This window comes from Amaranthus tricolor, chromosome 8 (genome assembly GCF_026212465.1).
Source record: "Amaranthus tricolor cultivar Red isolate AtriRed21 chromosome 8, ASM2621246v1, whole genome shotgun sequence".
Classification (NCBI taxonomy): domain Eukaryota; kingdom Viridiplantae; phylum Streptophyta; class Magnoliopsida; order Caryophyllales; family Amaranthaceae; genus Amaranthus; species Amaranthus tricolor.
In genome coordinates, this window is record NC_080054.1 from 30068164 (window position 1) to 30086955 (window position 18792).

The following is an 18792-nucleotide window of genomic DNA, read 5'->3' on the forward strand; positions in this document are numbered from 1 at the left end:
GTTATGTATAGTTCTAATTGAATTAACACAAGAAAAAAAATTACGATCAATATGGCTAAAAAGCCTAGTGCAACCGTAGGATACGCCATGCCGACAAACAAAGTAAAAACGGTAGTGCAACCATCTTTGGTTACGTACGCTAAAGAACGTGGGATCAATCTTATTGAAGTTGATATTAACAAGCCAATTATCGAACAAGGCCCTTTTGACGTCCTTGTGCACAAGGTTTATGGTGATGAATGGAATGCTCAGTTACGTGACTTCAAAGTAAAGTATCCTAATGTTGTCGTTTTTGATCCTCCGGAGGCTATTGAATGTATCCATAACCGCGAATCCATGCTCGATGCTGTTAATCACCTTCAAGTTCCTCCATTCACGTCCGATGAAGGGGCTTTTTCTGTTGGAACACCTACACAGGTAAGTCATGCAAGCTAAGGTATTTTAATACACTTAGTTTGGTGACTAGCTAACACTATGTAAAAAAGACTACAATATTGTTATAACATGGCCTTTTCTTATCTTGTTAGATAGGAAATTTTGAACTTAACTTCAACTGACTTGATTTGAGCAGAAATAGCTTTGACATATGTAAGACGTTTGATTGCATATGAATAAAAAAGGGTTTTAAATTATGTATTTTTGTAAATTAATTTTGTTTTAGTATGTAAATTGCTTATTTTTCAAATCCAAATATTTGAAAAATGTGAGAAGAATATGATATATAAAATTATTTCAAAAGTGGTGAATTTAGTTTTAATCCAAGAGGTAAATTGAAACAAACAAAGGCAGTAGTGTGTGTATATATATATATAAATTTTGAGGTAAAATAATCGAAGACTAAAAAATTCTTGTGCTTTTTCACTCTGTTTCCATCAAAATCTCAACCACTAATTTAAATTTCGGTTTACGATATTAAAATATCAGGTCACATTTTTAAATCTTATTTACCCTTACTTACTAGTAGAATTTATTGCACCAATACATAAGATAAATCTATGATGCATCCGCCCAACATTTAATAGAGTACATATCAATATATTGTATTTGAAGTCTCAACCATAAGCATAAACTTTTGATTAAAATGATCTTTTAACAGATACAATTATTTGTTTCAAAGTCTTTAAAACTTATCTTATACCGTGCAAAAAGGATAATCCAAGTGCCCCTAACATCTACACATGAGGACGCTAAATTCAAAAAATGTTATGATTTTTTCAAATATATTTCTATGATAATTTAATTTCGTATTGGATTTTAGCCGTATTTACTAGTCACTTATGCTCGTACCGACATTTATTTTTTCCTTGATCCGCCACCAGATTGTGATCAATGCCGGAGATAATACACAAGAAAGTCTATCAACCATCCAAGAAAAACTAACCTTCCCAATAATAGCCAAGCCACTACTAGCCAACAGCAACGACAAGGCGCACGAAATGTCGGTCATATTCACCCCCCATGGCTTAAACAAAGTGCAACCCCCTGTAATTCTCCAACAATTTATAAACCATGGAGGAATCCTCTTTAAGGTTTATGTAGCAGGAGACCATGTAAAATGTGTCAAAAGAAATTCATTGCCTGATTTTTATTTTGATCCCAAAAAATTAGGGTCGACTACAGAGAATGATATTATGTCGTTTTCTCAAATTTCGAGCTCGGTTGTTGAGGATGAAGATAAGTTTTTAAAAGATGCTAAAATGCCCTCTTTAGATATGGTTTATACCATAGCAAAAGGACTAAAAGAAGGATCTAAGCTTAATCTTTTTAACTTTGATTTGATTAGAGATGGTAATGATGGTAATAAGTACTTAATTATTGATATTAATTACTTCCCTGGTTATGCTAAAGTGCCTGGTTTTGAGAGGTTGTTGACTGATTTCTTTTGGGATGTTATCAACCAAAAGAATAAAGATTGTGCTAGGCATGTGCAGAGAAAGAATAGTTGTTTAACTGTGATGTATAACTACGTAACATGTCAGTTTTTTAGGTTGATTAATAGAACGTAAATAATAGTGGTTTGGTTTACTATTGATCAGGGGCAAATCCAGAATTACTAGTATATGGTGGATTGAATACTCATTTATCTATATTTTTATGTTATATGCTACATAATTCAGTATTAATAGAATTTTTAATTAAATAATCCGGGTTATAGCCTAGGTAGGCTCAGGTGAACCAAGGATGGGTTCACCATTTTTTCCTTCTCTACTAAATCTACTTAATTTCATGTAAAAAAAGTTGATTTGATTTTGTAATTGTGTGTATGGAATTTATCTGTGTTTTCTCTTGTAATTAATTTAAAAAAACAAAAAACTGCTAAAAGTAAATCATCACTAATATCCTGAATTAGAATAATTGAAATGAGTCAAGGATTCACAGTTCTTTCTAATGTGTAGTAGCACATAATATTTGTTACTAAGTGTTAATAGATACATTGTATGTACGTGCCAAAACCCGATCCATGGTCCCAGCACCCTGACGCATGGCACAACCAATCCTAAAGTAATGATGCTCACTCTCGAGATCCTCTCAGGTCAGAAGAACCCCTGCTGCTCCTCTAAGCAGAAGAAGGAACTGATGAAGATTTCCTCAGAGGTTTCAGCTCCCTGAGCAAGATGTCATGACCTTCAGAAAGGTTGAGACAATCAAACATGAAGGCCTCAAGATGACAAGACCCAAAGAAGTGATAGACGAGTCCTAGAAAGAACATAGATGACAACAGAGGTACATACACCCTGGGAAGGCTACAACAGTTATGATGACGTGTCTAATGACAGTCGTGGTCACATGATAAAAGATGCTACTCTTGTACAAGACAAGGCACCTCTACCTATTTCGTACTGTACTACTGATTTCATTACTAAATGACAAAAGTACAATTGCAAAGTGGGAATCAGCCAATTAATAAGCTCTACATCATTTATGTAGAACATTCTACTAGTACTCTACACCTTCTGATGATCCCTAGAAAGATTCTCTAAAGGTAAAAAGTCTAATATTTCATTATGATTTTGAAAACCTCTCTCCAAGCCCACTACTATAAATATACAATACGCACTACCAAAGGTACGTTAGCTCTTAGTATACAAGCAGTTCTAAGCCATCAGTATTCTCAAACTAATACTGCACTCTAAGCCAAGGATCTCACATCCGCAAACAAGCTCTAATACTTTTTCTCTAAAGGTAAAGACCAGTGCGCACTCTAAAAGGCAACCTTTCTTACACTCTTACCAACTTTACTAACAGAGGAGGTCCCCTAGAGCCCCCTCTCCGCTCTCATTTGTTCACTTGTGCAGGATAAAATTACATCTAGCAACCCGAAATCTTATCAGCAATTCATAACCATTTGTGGACTAAAAAAAAATTCTCATTATACTTATTGGGTGTGTCAGATTCCAACAGGAACATTGTCTTTGTTATTCTAATGCAGATTACGTTATGTACATCCAACCCTAAATCCCTTCTAAGTGGGCTAGGCTACGTGCATCCAACTCAAACCCTACTAGGTGTAACGCGGTTGATGATGGATTGTTGTTTAATCCAATTCTCAAAATCCCCGCACACTCTTTTCAGAAATTCGGAAAAAGGCATGAAAGCTCAACACAGTTCTAGTACATAAGCAACCAGTAAAAATTAAGAGATTGATCGACGGAGTATTTTTACTTACGTTATCGTTTGACGAACTCCGCAAAAAACATTTTCATATTCGGTTTCACGCACCTCAATTGAGGAGAAATCCGAGGTTGAAGTACAAATTCAGCCATTGTTGAATTGGTGAATTTGGTTTCGGAAACGGCCATAAAAGCTGAATCATGAAACATGAAAATTTGAAAACATTAGAGAAGAAAGAAACGAAGCGACGAATTCCTTGCCGTTTGGTTCTGCAACTTTGGGATGTAAGATGTTTAATGTTTAAAATCGTTTCATTAATAGAACAAGTCCAAGTTGTGTATGACTGATTTTAATATAGATGTATTGGTTTTAAGCTATATGCAACTGGTTTTATATTATATGTTTTATTTTATTATCTATATGTATTTTCTTAAGATATATGTGATCACAATTAAAGTGATCATTATTACTATATAATTTTTCCACCGATAGATTATTATTCTCATTTAATTAAAGAAGTGTAACACTCGAATTTCTTTCTGTCCTTTACGGTTCAGGGGTATTACAAGAAGTATGGAAGAGGTCAATAATAAACACTATATGGTCAATTTTAAGTTTTATTTGATTGATTTTAAGTTATATATAATTTAAAACTATATGTGTAGTGTTCAATTTTAAGCTATACATGACGGAATTTTAGTTACATATAAACATTTTTAAGGAGTATGTGGTTATAGTTGGTTGTTTCTCAGCCTCCCAATATTGAGAAGAACACATATGAAACAAGCTGGTTAGGTTATATCACTATATGTATGTATGTAAACCCAAAGTTTTCATCCCACTAAAAATGTTCGCGTGCGTTATGAAAAATTGAATTTTTTAGACGATAAATGTATTGTTTTATTTAATACTTTATAGGATTAATGGAGAAACGATGATAATCATCATTTAAAAAACATTAAAATAAAATTGTAACAAGATATAAGGATCATAATCATTAAAAAAAATATTTAAATAAAGTTTGTGAGAAACATATATTTAATATGGGAACCATAAACGATTTAAAAATGTAAAAATAAAGTTAGTGAAATATGTGTGAGGATCATAAATATTAATAAAATATTAAAATTATGATACTTAACCTTAATTATGTCCAAATAAAAACTTTTTTTAGCAGATTAAGAACAACAAATAAAATGACTCAATATAACATATACAGTCAAATGGAAACATCATTAAAAATGGAAGGAGTATATGATATTGATGAATATGGGTTTAGCCGTTTAGGAGTGGCCGAGTGGGGATTAGAGACGATAGTTGTTAGCGGTCTTTGAGCACGCTATAAGTCACTAAGTGTAGGACGATGCGTCATGTTGTGTTAGAGTTTGAATATAAAAATAATGGTAAATTTCACGTGTTAATCCGAGGTTTTGGATTTTTCACGTGGTAACTAAAACTTTAAAAAATTCACATGGTAACCCTGAGGTTCACCAAATTGTTCCATTGTGACCTTTTTGCATATAAAAACGTTAGCAAATGTTAACTTCGAAACTTTAAGACTGCTGTATGCCTATTTGTGCAACTCGTCATTTCAAAAGTCATCAGTTTCAACCTTTTCTCCAAAACATAAACCCCAACTCTGCTATTTTTCATCGAAGTCATATTTTTCCCCCAAATCCAAAAATGGTAGAGTTAGGGTTTATGTTTTGGGGAAAAAGGTTAAAACTTATGGTATTTGCATAAATAGACATACAATAACCATAAAGCTTCGAACTTAATGTTTGCTAACTAATTATATGCAAAAAGGTTACGGTGAAACAATTTGGTAAACCTCAGGATTACTACGTGGAGTTTTTAAAAATTTTAATTAGCACGTAAAAAAACTCAAAACCTCAATATTACCACATAAAATTTTTCAAAAATAATTGAGATTCATGAGAGGTGCTGGTTCATTTACTTTAAAAGTAGTTTGAAATTTTTTTAACAAATTTTCCTAATAAAATTTATTTTGAGAAAATCTACAAAAAAATTCTTAATTTTTCCGAAATTCTTTCCAAAATATTCTTAACCCTTGATGATTTTTTCTAAATAGCTTAACCCTAACTTATTAGCCGTTCAAGCAAATTCCCGCCATTTTAATCACCTTCCTCCCTCCTATAATATCAAAGGTAGAGTTGTTCATAGTTGGGCTACCCTTTAGGCTCGAAAAACGGGTGGGCTTGGACGGCGTTTTAAAAAAAAATAAATTTAGACCGGTAATACCTGCCCGCCAAGATAAATGGGCGGGTAGCGACACAAAAAAAGACCTGTGGATATACCCGTCTGCCTCTTAATTTAATATATTAATTATTAAATAATTAATTCTATTGATTATGAAACTAGTAGTCACTAGTATACTATTTAGTACTACTACATACTCAATTTTAGTAATTAGTATCTATACCTACTTTAATAATTTTTTAAAACTTATTATGATTAGAGGAGGTATATATCTGGACTTTGTACTCTGTAATAAGATAAATAGATGATGCAATACTTTTGTTGGATCAACCAACTTAATTTTTTATCATGCAATTTGTGTATTTTAAGACTTTTTATGTATTTTGAGTATTTTATACAATTTATATCGTATTTTAATTGTTATTAAAACTTAACTTTATAATTTGTATTATATTTTTAACTTTTATATAATAAATATTCGTCTACCAGCGAGTCCCGCCCGCTTTAAAATGGGCAAGTAGCGACAAAAAAATATGACCGCAAATGTGGGCGGACTTTTGAATGTTTGAGCCTGCGGGTAAATTTTTTAGGTATTACCCTGTCCGCTTCCCGCCCATAAATAGCTCTATATCAAACCTACCTGTCTTTCCGATTTCCCTTTATCCAGACGAAGAAGAACAGAAACTCAATGTAGACGCTAAAAACCCTAGGCTCGAGGATTACTTGGGAGTTGAAGTTTATTGCGAATTTTCTCGTTTGAGACATTTAGCAATGTATTTCAATGCATATATGGAGTTTTGTTGTTTCTCATAACTTCAGCAATACTATGTAGTCCAGAAAGCTTTACCCTAAGTGGGTACTTTTTTAAGTGTTAGATTTGACAATATCATTAAATGATTTCGTATTAACGGACGGTGGATCAGAATTCAGATGATCAGTTGAAGTATTCTACATGTACTTGAATCAAAGATCCAATATAGGAACTACAGGTACAACAATCATTGGAGTGACATAGGACTTCAGCATGATTTTGGTTTTAGTTAAAGTGTCCAGATGTCAGATTCATTTATGGAGAGTACTTTTAAGTGCAGTGAAGAGCTTAGTAAATTAGCTTGTCGGCAGCATAGTAGTTTAATGAGCTGAGCTGTACTGTAAGTTTAGAAGAGAGAGCTCTATTTTACACAAACTTGTCCATTGAAAACACTACATAGTAATTTGTACATATAATTCCTCCTGTATGAATGCAGAGAACTTCAAAAACGGGACTATGAGATTGTATGTATACGGGGAAAACAAGGGTCCGGGGTTTGTCAGTCAATCTCTGATTTTATTTTTGCACAAAACTTCAGATCTATGCTATATCACAAACTCTTACAAGAGTGTTCTCAGCTTTCAGGAGATAAAGGCCCCGAGTAGGTTGATACAACTGAAGCCGTTTCGTCTCTTAGGTGAGAGCCATATTCTGATCGAGCGTACATTTGTTGTGTTGATGGCTTGGTGCCTTCCTGTATGAACGATGTGCCTAAACTCCGTAGGTTGAAACTGTTTGATCCTCCATGCTGTGCACCCAATGACAATCTCCTGTTTGCCGGACTTTTTTTCAAGTTCCTGTGTGAGGGAGAGGTACCATTGAAAGTACCACTTAAACTCCTGTTTGGTGCACTTCGTGCACTGGTGCCTGGTCTAGGACTCCATGAAATATTGTTTGGCCCAGCTGCTACTTTTTTCTTTTCCAACTGAAAATTTCAAAGTACCCAGATTAATATTCAGGTGAGCAGCAAATGTTGCCATTATATTTCTTCTATATATGTCTACTTGTAGTATATATTAGTCTGTATTACTGATAGTTCAATGCTGTTTTGATTACGTTATTCTCTCTCTGTCTCGTGCATATCTGTACCATGATTTAAATACTACTGATTGATGGTACTTTATATAGAGTTTTGTCAATTAAAACGTACCCTTTGCCTTTGCTTCTCACTTTCCTTCTCCTGCCTCAATGCGATGTATTCTTCCAACATAGCTAGCAGAGGTACCTAAAACCACACACGTAATAGTCATCACATACCCTGGCTGGACATTAAAATTATCTAGCTTACGCTATCGAAGTTTATGTAGCTTTGGATAGAAAGCTGTAAGAATAGTAAATATGAAGTGAACATGTTACCTCATCATATAAAAACACTTTCTTTCTTTCTTCTTCCCAACCTTTAGTCAATGAGATCAACATATCTACTGAAGCTGCAAGCAAGTCTAGGTGTGAGATACTTATGATCTGACTGGTAATGTTTCAGTATTATGCTGTAGCATAGCATTTTCTATAAAGCACAATACATCTAAATAATTAATGTAAATTGATATGTTGGATCACTGAAATTCAAAAATTGTTATAATGTAGTTCTCAATGCAATGTAAATCAGATCTTAATGCTAGCAATTGAATTGGGATTTAGTTTGATAGCTTTTGCAAAGTTTACTCTTAGCATCATCTGTCACCAGTCCTTAAAAGTTGTAGAATTTTAGGTGTTCTTCTGTTAGTAAAGAAATCATGCAATTGCTACTTAATGTAAACCTGGAATCTTGGTGACAGTAATTCGGGCCTTTTCTGCACGTTTTAGATTCCTGTGAGCACCTCTGCTTACTGAATATCGATTTTCATCCTGGAGACACAATAATGCAGTTCAATCTAGGCTCAGATAAATATATCTATCGGAATTGCTGGAATATAAAAATATTTACCCTATTATACTCTTCCAACCATCGTTCTTCGTCACGTGCCAACATCCACTTCTCTACCCTCTCCATTATGGCTTTCCTGCTCAACGCTTCTTCTTCTGCTTTAGTAATCTGTTCATCCATGCTCTTGAGAAGATGGACCAGATCGATTGTCCCTTTAGTCACATTTTATGATTATATGAGCTCAATTGACATGGGAAACCTGGAAAGTAACAACTTGGGTTTATTAAGATATTTGCTTGTAATCTCTTACCTGAGTCCACTAGGTGAGTAATGTTCTCCATTTCAGATGGTGAAGGAATCTCCATGTGCGATCTACTGCATATTTCTTGAAGCTCAAACTGTTTCCTGACAAAAAGTTCTTTCATCTTGCTTGTTTTTAGTTCATCTAGTCGCTTTACTTCAGTCTCAGCCTTGATAAAGTAGGTCAAATCGCACAATTTGTGAGCTGCAATAATGACGTTTCATATCTTTCAATTGAAAAATCAACTTAATCATGAACTGACCTGTTGTATAATGCTAACGGTGAGGCTTTCAGGTTTTGTTATTTGTTCAGAGGGGATGGCCAATAAATTTACAACATGGAAAAAGTGTTGGCGCTCCTTTTCTGGTGTATCAATAAGCTTCCACATGTCTAACAATGCTTTACCTAAATGATGAAGCTGAAATAAAAAGAATACTGCATTAATTTTTTACGAATGGGTAGATTCTCGGTGGAAACAACAGATACGACATGGCTGTTTGGAAGAGGAGGTAAACCACTCTAACCTTTTCAATACGCTTCTGCTTTTCTTCTTCTAGAGATATTACAGTTTCTTCAAGTTTTGCCAAAATGTTATCACTGATATTCTTGGCAATACCGCCACACAACTCATTTAAGCTTGGATGAATTCTTGTAATAGTCATTGAAGAATCCATACCCAATAATGCAGCCAGGTCATGGATCCGGCTAGAATACTGTTCCACCTTTTCTAGTCTGTTGCTCTTTACATTGAATAATGAAGAAAATTATTCTTGAGCTTCAGTAAATTTTGGATACTCTTCATTTCTTATATAATAACATGCTGCATTTCTATTTAACTGGTTCCAAATTGAGACAGTCCATTTTTATTATCAAATTAAACTTTTTACATTTTGGTTTACACACAAAGCACTAGATGGTGTAGGATTGTTACTTGTTAGTAGTTACTGTATTTTTATTCCATTCATCAAAACGATCTCAAATGAAAAGTGCCCTATTATATAGGGATGATAGGACTTTTATTGAGATAATAATTATAGTACCTTCTCATTTTGCAATTTTTTCAGCTCAGCTTGGTATTCCTCAAGTTTCTTCAATGAAAGATCATTTTTATTGACTTTCATAGCTGATACAGAATCATCATATTCAGAAAGACCAGCTATTTCTGCGTTAATTTTCTGTACTTGCCCTTGAACAGCTTCGAACTGGTTTATTCTCTCTCGTTTTCTTAGCCTCATCTCCCTTAATGCTGGGGTGAGTGAATCTATTTGTTGTCTCAGGGTGCCGGCCTTCTTCTCTGGCTGTTCGGAAAAAGGTAAGTTAGCACTATGTGACTAATGAGTGATGAGATCAATCATCTCTGCTTTTACTACATGCAAACACTCTTATCTTTCAGAGCAAATTTTTTTCAATATTCTGTTTTTGGAACTAACTCTATTGGTTACACTAATATTTTCTGCTACTTATTTTTACTATGCTATATTAGTGAGTACTGATACTCTCCTTCCAGATGAAAAAGATCATCATAGAATTATATTGTTTTGAATGCTTCACATATCAGTAGTATAATTACTAAGCGTAGTGCAAAAACAAGACTACGTCTATTGTCCTAGTCATAACGATTTTCCAGTATTAATACTATCTGGAGTAAGGGTGTAAAAACCCGCGTTTTAGGGCTATTCAAAGGGTATCTATAGTTTGGGTCATATTTGGAGGTACACCAATTGCATCACCTTTTTGCCGCATCATTACATGACGATGTCAGTTACCACATTATTGTGACCATTACCACAATCGCCATGGAAATCTGCATTTTTAGTTTTTTACATTACCCTTTTCAGTGAGCAAGAATTTATGTCACTACTTTTCTTCGTACTCTTTGTCTATTGAATGTTCTATCCTGAAAACATTTTTCTAACATTGTATAACACTGCTAATCCTATAATGTATCCAACAACAAAGCCCTAATCCCAAAAGATTGTGATTGGATACATAATCAAAAAAAATTGGTTCCAATAGTCCTCCTCATGAATAGGAGCTGCCCCACGAATTGTTTTTTAGTTCATGATTAAGGGATGTGATTAAATTTTACTCCTCTATTTCCGGGGTTTAGATCCCACATACTAAACGCCCTGTGAGGGACGAGTACTCATAAGCGGAGTTTAATCCTATAAATTCTTCAAATTCAAGTTTAATATTTTATATGGTGTGTTAGTGTAGGACAAAAATTAAGATGAGCAAGGATGAATTACCCTTTCAGGAAGAGACCGTTCGCCAAGAGACAGAAGAAGCTGAGTAAATTCAGACTCAGATTCAGCCAGTTCCTGATGCAGACGTGATCTAGCCATGTTTGCATAATCAACCTTTTTTCTGTAGACTTCCAGACACTCCTGTTCAATGTCAAGTAACATCTTCTCCCTTTCACTTTCATCTTCTCCAATTTCATCCCATATCATCTGAGATCTCAAACAAGATATAACGGTCACAAGAAATAAATATAATATGCAGTTTATTATATTAAAAATATTCTATATATACAGCAAAAAATTAAAACTTGCCTGCAGTTCCTGGAGCAGATATCCACAAGAATTTTCAAGTAACCCTGAACTTCGAACTGGTAATGGAGTCTGAATTGACCCCATTAAGTTAGCATACACTGTTAAGAGCTGAAATTTTTTATTTTATTTATTTATTTATTTTTTTTGTGTTCTGTTTAGGCACAGAAATGGAGACCAGAAAAGGTGAAAATAATGGAATTCTCTGAAAAAAATGGTGTGATTCTCTGATGGAGAGATTTTGTGATTTTTGCTTAAAAGAAAAGACTATACTGAGTCACAGAGGTAGGTGTAACTAAAGCTTTTTTCTTAAGTGTTGCTTCAGACTCTACTCCTAGTTGCAAGTTCCTTTCTTCCTCTGCTCCTTTCACTTTCTCTCCCTTTTTTTTTATATTTTGTTTCTATATTCGAACTAAAGATAATTTTTTTATAGGCAAGAGAAAAGAAGAATTAACTTTTATATAGGCGGTGAAATTTAATTTTTATTACCAGTAGCAGATTTTCAGTATTTTTTGTGAAGTGACTAATTTAATACAAAAACTAAATTCTTAAAAAATTGTAGGGGTCGATTAAGAATTTTAATTTAGAAAAATACTTGGAGGTGACTTTGTTGGTCCGTAAAACAAGTCCACCATTGCTTTTTACGAGGATTAGAGGAAAAAGCTTTTAACTATTAGGCCAACTTTTAATTTTCTTCGTTTGAAGTATATTTTTGAGTGAAGTGTGTTGGGTGTATTTTTCAAATCGTCAATTCAAGTTAAAGTATAATTTATATTTGGTATATGTTAAAGTTTAGTGTCTGTTTCCTTCAACAGCTTCCTTCTTTTTCTCATTACTTGGTATTATTATACTTTTCTGGTATTATATGTTATTGTGCTGGTTGCTATGCTTTTATGCAGGTTGGACTACTTAACCAAGTAATCAACAAACAAAACAAAATAAAAAAGAGGCATCAGCTTCAACTGCAAGTTTGATCTTGCTGTCATCAGGTTTGGCATCAAACTACCCCATTTCTGATTATATAATTACAAGGACACTATTTTTTTTTTTTAATTATCATCAATACATTCTCTTTAAAAGAACATATCATTAGCTCAAATGTTGAGATACTGCCTAGACAATGTTTAGAAAAACACAATATATATGCAAATTAATTTCCTCATTCTAATAACAACTATGTTTTTTTTAAATTTGAAAACAATAACAATGTCAGATCCTAGCTGTCTATATGAATTCTTCTTTTCCACTCATTCTAATTTTCGATCATCTCAATTTGTATGTTTAGATCCTTTATATTCTTTTTCACTACCGTCCTCCAAGTCATCTTCGGTCATTCTCGCTCTCTTTTTAAGTCTCTCGAGCTTTAACTTTTTATTTTCCTTACTGGTTCGCTAATATTTGTTCTTTCACATGCTTAAACCATCTTAAATGATTCTCTTATAATTTTTTCTCAATATTTGCAACTCCTAAATATTTTTTATATCTATCTTTTCGAATTTATAAGAAATAATTTAAGAGTTATAAATATTGAAAAGAAATGAATGGGATTTATTTAAGTTGGTTTGGACCGTTGATTCAACCACAAATGAAGAATATTGTTGGTAGATTATGGTCAATATTTGGTAGATTGTGATGAAGGGCAAGGTCTAAACTTTCTGCTGTATTATTTATTAGTGTAGATAAGGATCCGGGTGGGTTCCATTTGTAATAATTATTATTATTGGATAAATAGCATATGATTTGAATTTTCTTAATTGGTGGGTCACAATGAATACTAATTGAGTAAATGTGTTCTATTGTTAAAGACTTAGGATTGCTAGTAAGGATGTGCCGTATCCATTGTCCATGAGTTTGTAATTAAAGTCTTTGACACAAAGAACAGGAGTAGTTTAATAATGGAGGGAATAGTATAATTCTTGAATTCTTGTGGATTATATTAAAATCTTTATTATTTTACTCGATATAACTTACCTAAAAATTATGATGAGAGTTTGGGAATGAATAGAAAAAGACAGATTACACTCTTATTAAAGGAAATTTTGGCCAGGACTCTCAACTTGATAAACCTATAAATAAAAATAACTAATTCGAACATAAGAATCAAAAAAGGTGAGAAATGAGAACCATATAAGCTTATTTCTGCAATTTTTATATTAAAATTAGATTTTAACGAAAAATGAGAATTAACAAGAAATAATTTTGTTAATATGAGTGGATTAAGATAACCTATGTTTTTCAGCACCAACAAAGCTGCCCACCAAATAATTAAAAGCAATATTAGTGCAACTATGATTAATACATGATAAGCACCTCCTACCTTAAGATTATACTCATATTATTGTAGAAATATTTATACTAATAAATCAATGATGTGAATCTTAGTCAGCTTTCATATCATTATTTTTAAACAGTGGATATTGATTGTCCTTGAATTAGCATATCATTGAGGAAGTTTTGGCACAATCAATGATTGATTCATAACCATTTACTCCTAAAAAGAGTGTAGAGCTTTCTTGGTTGTTTCTATATAGCCAAGAGCTCTCCAACGGTTACATTCTGCTAGTTTCCATGCTTTTCCAGGGGATACTAAATATAGTAGTTTTTATAATAGTCCACATATAGTATTTTAAAACTATAAAAATTGTGTTGTATTGACCGGTTTTTATGCCAAATTGTATTGTATTGATTTAGTGTCGTGTCGTGCTTCATCACTCAAATATGAGATCTAACCATGAAAATTTTGTCGTGCAGCACTACTCATGTGTCGTGCCTATTATTCTATTATATGATATCAAGTTGTGCTATAAACAGATCGTGTCGTTCCTAGGTGGCTCGCGTGCTAGCCCAACCCACAAATTATTCCCCACTTTACTAATAATGGTGGTAAGTATTCAAGTACTTATTTATTTCTTTGAATTTGAGGCAGGAAGTTAAAGTTGTTTTTATTAAGTTTTAGTTGGAGAACAAGAAAAAAAAAAGTAAATAAGAAAATATGGATATAATGAAGAGAAAACGTGTGTGGATGAGCTTAACATATAAATATGGAATTATAAAGGTTGTTTGGATTGAGTGCAAATTATTTAAGGGGTAAATAAAAGTTAAACTAGAAAAATAAAATTAGTTAGATAGATGATTGAAAGAATTTGATTGTTAGAAAGGTGGAAAAATTAATTATAAGGTAATATAAAATAGAGAAAATAACAATTAGTCATCTTATTTTGGGATATAAATTTACCCTAGAGGAGGGTGGGGAAATTCTTTACCTCCAAATGAAAGAAATCAACATTTTTTTAATCATCTTTTTTAATTCGTGCTTATTCTACCTCTATTACAATTATTTCAATAACTTTATTTGCATCTTTAATTACCTTTGTTACATTAGTTTGACTTTTTTTCTCTCCATAAATATTTACTTTTAATTTAAACGACCCCTTATAAAAGAATGTAATGAAGTTAAAGAGCCAAACATATATGAAAAATGTGTCAAATCCAAAAGGACAGAGAGGGTGTTGCTACTTATATATTAATATGTTGAGTAAATAACTAGATTTAATAAATAATTTTAAAAATTAAAATCTACAAATGAGCTGAAAATTTTTATTTTTCTTGTCTGTCAACAGTAATTTTCACTACCTACAAAAAAAATATTAATTCTCTATTTTTTTTGTCTAGAGAAGATTCTTTAGTCCTATTCCAATTAAAAACATAGTGAGTTTTTTATCACATCAAAAATAGTAATCATGTCTTTTATCTCTTCATGAGTAAGGGTCTTATTTGATGAAGAGTGAAGAGAATACAAGTACAATTTATTGCAAGATTAGATCTACTTTTACATTATGTTTAGATAAAGAGAAATGAAAACAAAGAAGAAATTTGAAAAGATGGAGAATCTCTCGTTTGGATAACAAAAAAAGAGGGGAGAGATTTGGAAAGGAGAAATTTGGAGGGAAAATATAAACTAATTGTGTTAATATAATATCTTCTAAGGTGGAAAGATTTGGAAGAAAAACAGTTATTTTTTCTTCCCTTCTAAACAAACAAAATGCACTTTCCCACGTTACCCTTCTCCTTCCTTTCCCTCCCTTCTCTTCTCCCCTCCTTCCCTTTATTTTTTTCTCTTCTAATTTGCTATCTAAACATAATAATAACGAATTTACCAGTTAAATTTATAAAGGTGTTTGATAAGGAGATGATTTATAGGGATCAAGAATCGATCAAATGGTCTAATTCAAATCTACTATAAATACAAAAACAATCGTTTAGAAAATGAGTTCAAGTTTAAAGTTATATATCTTTGTTTTATGTCCTTTATTTTGATGGGTTGAAGCTAAAGTTTTATAATTTTTTGTTTATGAATTATAAAGAATTAAAGTAAATAAATTAACCTGAATTAAAAATCAAAATCAAACACTTAAACATCAACCATTATTCCATATTATTATGGTAAAATTTATTACATAGTAACAAACTAACAATGATACATATATTATAATCGACAACTAAACAAAAACAAACGTATTAAGAAACAATATATTATATAGTACATCAACCTCATCTTCATTTTAAGCTTAATTTTGTATGAAACCACTTTATTATGAAAATAAACTTAAAATCGATATCCCACCAAATTCATACCTTTTATGAAAACTAATAAATTCGCTGACAAGTGCCACCAATGTCAGCAATTTCAGGGTTTTTGAGCACACATTTAAATCCTTTACAGCATTCAAGTGGAAATCTAGTAAAACCACCACAGTTTTGGCCAGCTCTTTGGCAAGATGGTCTCTTTTTACAGATTCCAGAAGCATCTGCTATATGTTTATCTTTAATCACACATTCGTATCCATCACAGCATTGAATTCCGGCGAATCCGCCGCACATTTGGCCTGATTTGGGACATGATTTAATGCATTTTCCACCTGCATCTGGGAAATTTCCTTCAAGTTTGCATTCATATCCATCGCAACATTGAAATGCGGCTATGCCTCCGCAGAATTCGTCGGCTAACTTGCATGTTCTTGTCTCCTCAGCGGCTGCACATTATACATTTATAGCGTTTTCACTTTCACACTTCTAATTTAATTTAACTACCCCTGCATACCGGTTGCTTAAAATATGTTCTTTATAAGTTTATCATTAAAAAAATAAGTTTTATGTTTGAAAATAATTCAACATTTATTATTCGTTTGTTGTTATCTATACTAATACTAGTATAGATTCCTGATAGTAAATGAGGGTAAATGTTAGATTATTAGAAAATAAAAGGTAACAATTAATTAAGAATAAAAGTTAAATTACTTAAGATAATTCAAAGATGAGATTATTAACGGTGAATAAATGAAATATTAAATTATTTAGGTGAATTTTTTTTATTATTTTCTTGATTTTTTCAAGTATTTCAAAAAAAAAAATTTTAGTTGCTTAATTTTTTTCATTCGTTATTGACCAAAAAAAACGTGATCCATATATGCCAAGTATGTGTTGTAAAAAAATCTAATGATTGTAATGAAATTTTTTTTTCCAAAGCTAAAATATTTGTTTGATAAATGACTTTTCAGATAACTAAAAAGTTAACTTTTAAACCAAAATGAAAAAATTAACTTGATTGATTTTTGGTTTTTCGTTTATTTTTTATCTAATAACAACCAACAGTCAATATATAATTTTATCAAATATTTTTGAAAATAGTTTATTTATTTAGTTAGTATAAAAGCCAACAAAAAAGTTAACGCTTTTAATTGGTCAAATAAATGAACTACAAAAACAATCAATACTCATTTACAAAACATCCTTATGTTTTGATGAAAAGAAGTTTAAGAAACATAAAAGTATTACTCCTCCTACATCTATTTGAAGCACTTAAGGAAATAAAGGAGGCAATATAATCCATATATCTATCTACTTACTTCAGTACAAATGTAAAAGTAAAATTTCCATTATATTTACCTGACACGGCTAGAAACGCCGCTAACATGACGGCCGAAACCAAGGTTATGCCGGAAACTCTCGCCATTAGCAAATACTTTATGTTTAAAAGATAAGGCAAAACAATAAAATTGTGGTGATTGAGGAAGCTAAGCAAAGACTTTACATCTATATGTAGTAGTTGGTTGATGAAGAATTGGAGGATCATATATTGTCAAATTAACATGATTATTATATTAATCTATGTGCTATGAATTATTATTTTTATTTATGATGTACTCAATCAAGAAGTCAAGTACGACTCTTTTTTTTTTTTTAGTAATCTATCCACCTTAAGTTTCCGCAAATTCTATGAATATAACGTGTACTCTATGATGAATATAGGGTGTTTGGAGGCCCGACAAATTTAGGTTTGAGTCTATTTAAGTTAATACAGATTATTTTATTAAAAATTTTATTAATATTAAAATAAGTAATGGATAATATAGAGAAATGATAATTAAGCGATTTAGCACATGAGCATTCATAATGTGTGTATTAACTATTAATAAGGTTTTGAAATTTCAACAAATTTCGATCATTGTTATATTTTTATATTTTTTTAACTTACTTCATACTAATATCTTGGATTCGACATTGTTAATGCACAGACATATTAAGTACATTATTTGTTTATTTGCATTATTTTATTATAGTAGGAGTGTATGAATGAAATGTATTGACTCTAGTAACTACAAGAAAGATTCAATAAAATAGAAATAGGAGTGTATGAATGAAAAGTACAAGATAAAGTGTATTAGGGGTAGATTTTTCATTCTTGCAACGATGACAAATGAATAAGACGTTACAAAATAGATAAGCATCAATTTTTATTTGAGATTTGGTATATATATGTAATATGTAATGTTTGAAATCGTGTTACTTTGACCAAGTAAAGAAATATTAATTTTGTTTTAGAGTAGGCAATTCATTTACTTATACATTTATATTTTATACCCAAATTAAAAAATATATAAATTGATGTATTGAAATTGTGCATTCCATGAAGCTCGAACATATTAAACGATAAATAACTTTATTAATAGTTAATTTAACACTTATAATAAAGTTATCAAAAAATAAAAAATAAAACACTTATTCTGAAACAGAGGGGATAAATTTGGTGGAAATATCGTACTCCTATATGATGGTTAGGGTGGATGTAGCTTTATCAATATCTTTATTTGACAGCATTTAACAAGTTATATCTCTAAATATGTTAATAAGTGTAATGATTAACTTGGTTAAAATATTTATGTGTGATAACATTATTTCAGATTCTAAAAAGATACTTAATATTTTCGTTGTTCTGAAATATTCACTACACAACGATTTTTAACCCTACTCATTTTTTAAGTTTATTTTATATATTACGACTAATGTGTTAGAAAAAATATAATCAAGTTTTTATAATTTTTTTATGAGTATAATTTAATATATAAAAAATCAGAATAACACATTAAAA

General features: G+C 31.6%; 3 protein-coding genes and 1 long non-coding RNA gene across 4 annotated transcripts; 2 read left to right on the forward strand and 2 right to left on the reverse strand.

Annotated features, from left to right (window-relative positions):
• LOC130821779 (inositol-tetrakisphosphate 1-kinase 1-like) lies at positions 1-2006 on the forward strand. The gene is made up of 2 exons (XM_057687558.1): positions 1-417; positions 1320-2006. Exons 1-2 carry the CDS (start codon positions 52-54, stop codon positions 2004-2006), a joined length of 1053 nt encoding a protein of 350 aa, XP_057543541.1. The 5' UTR covers positions 1-51.
• A 4693-nt stretch (positions 2007-6699) lies between these two features.
• Positions 6700-11813, reverse strand: LOC130820645 (65-kDa microtubule-associated protein 8-like). Its single transcript, XM_057686098.1, has 11 exons — positions 11367-11813; positions 11061-11264; positions 9852-10109; positions 9336-9551; positions 9074-9229; positions 8821-8980; positions 8571-8722; positions 8404-8491; positions 8000-8073; positions 7794-7868; positions 6700-7568 (listed from the first exon to the last, which is right to left on the reverse strand). The coding sequence occupies exons 1-11, from the start codon at positions 11448-11450 to the stop codon at positions 7218-7220; spliced, it is 1818 nt and encodes a 605-aa protein (XP_057542081.1). The 5' UTR covers positions 11451-11813; the 3' UTR covers positions 6700-7217.
• Positions 9156-11185, forward strand: LOC130820647 (uncharacterized). The gene is made up of 2 exons (XR_009045244.1): positions 9156-9320; positions 11029-11185. It is a non-coding gene; the product is annotated as an uncharacterized LOC130820647 (long non-coding RNA).
• A 3942-nt stretch (positions 11814-15755) lies between the features above and the next one.
• Positions 15756-17636, reverse strand: LOC130820646 (uncharacterized). Its single transcript, XM_057686100.1, has 2 exons — positions 17310-17636; positions 15756-16396 (listed from the first exon to the last, which is right to left on the reverse strand). Exons 1-2 carry the CDS (start codon positions 17494-17496, stop codon positions 16011-16013), a joined length of 573 nt encoding a protein of 190 aa, XP_057542083.1. The 5' UTR covers positions 17497-17636; the 3' UTR covers positions 15756-16010.
• Between the last annotated feature and the right edge of the window lie 1156 nt (positions 17637-18792).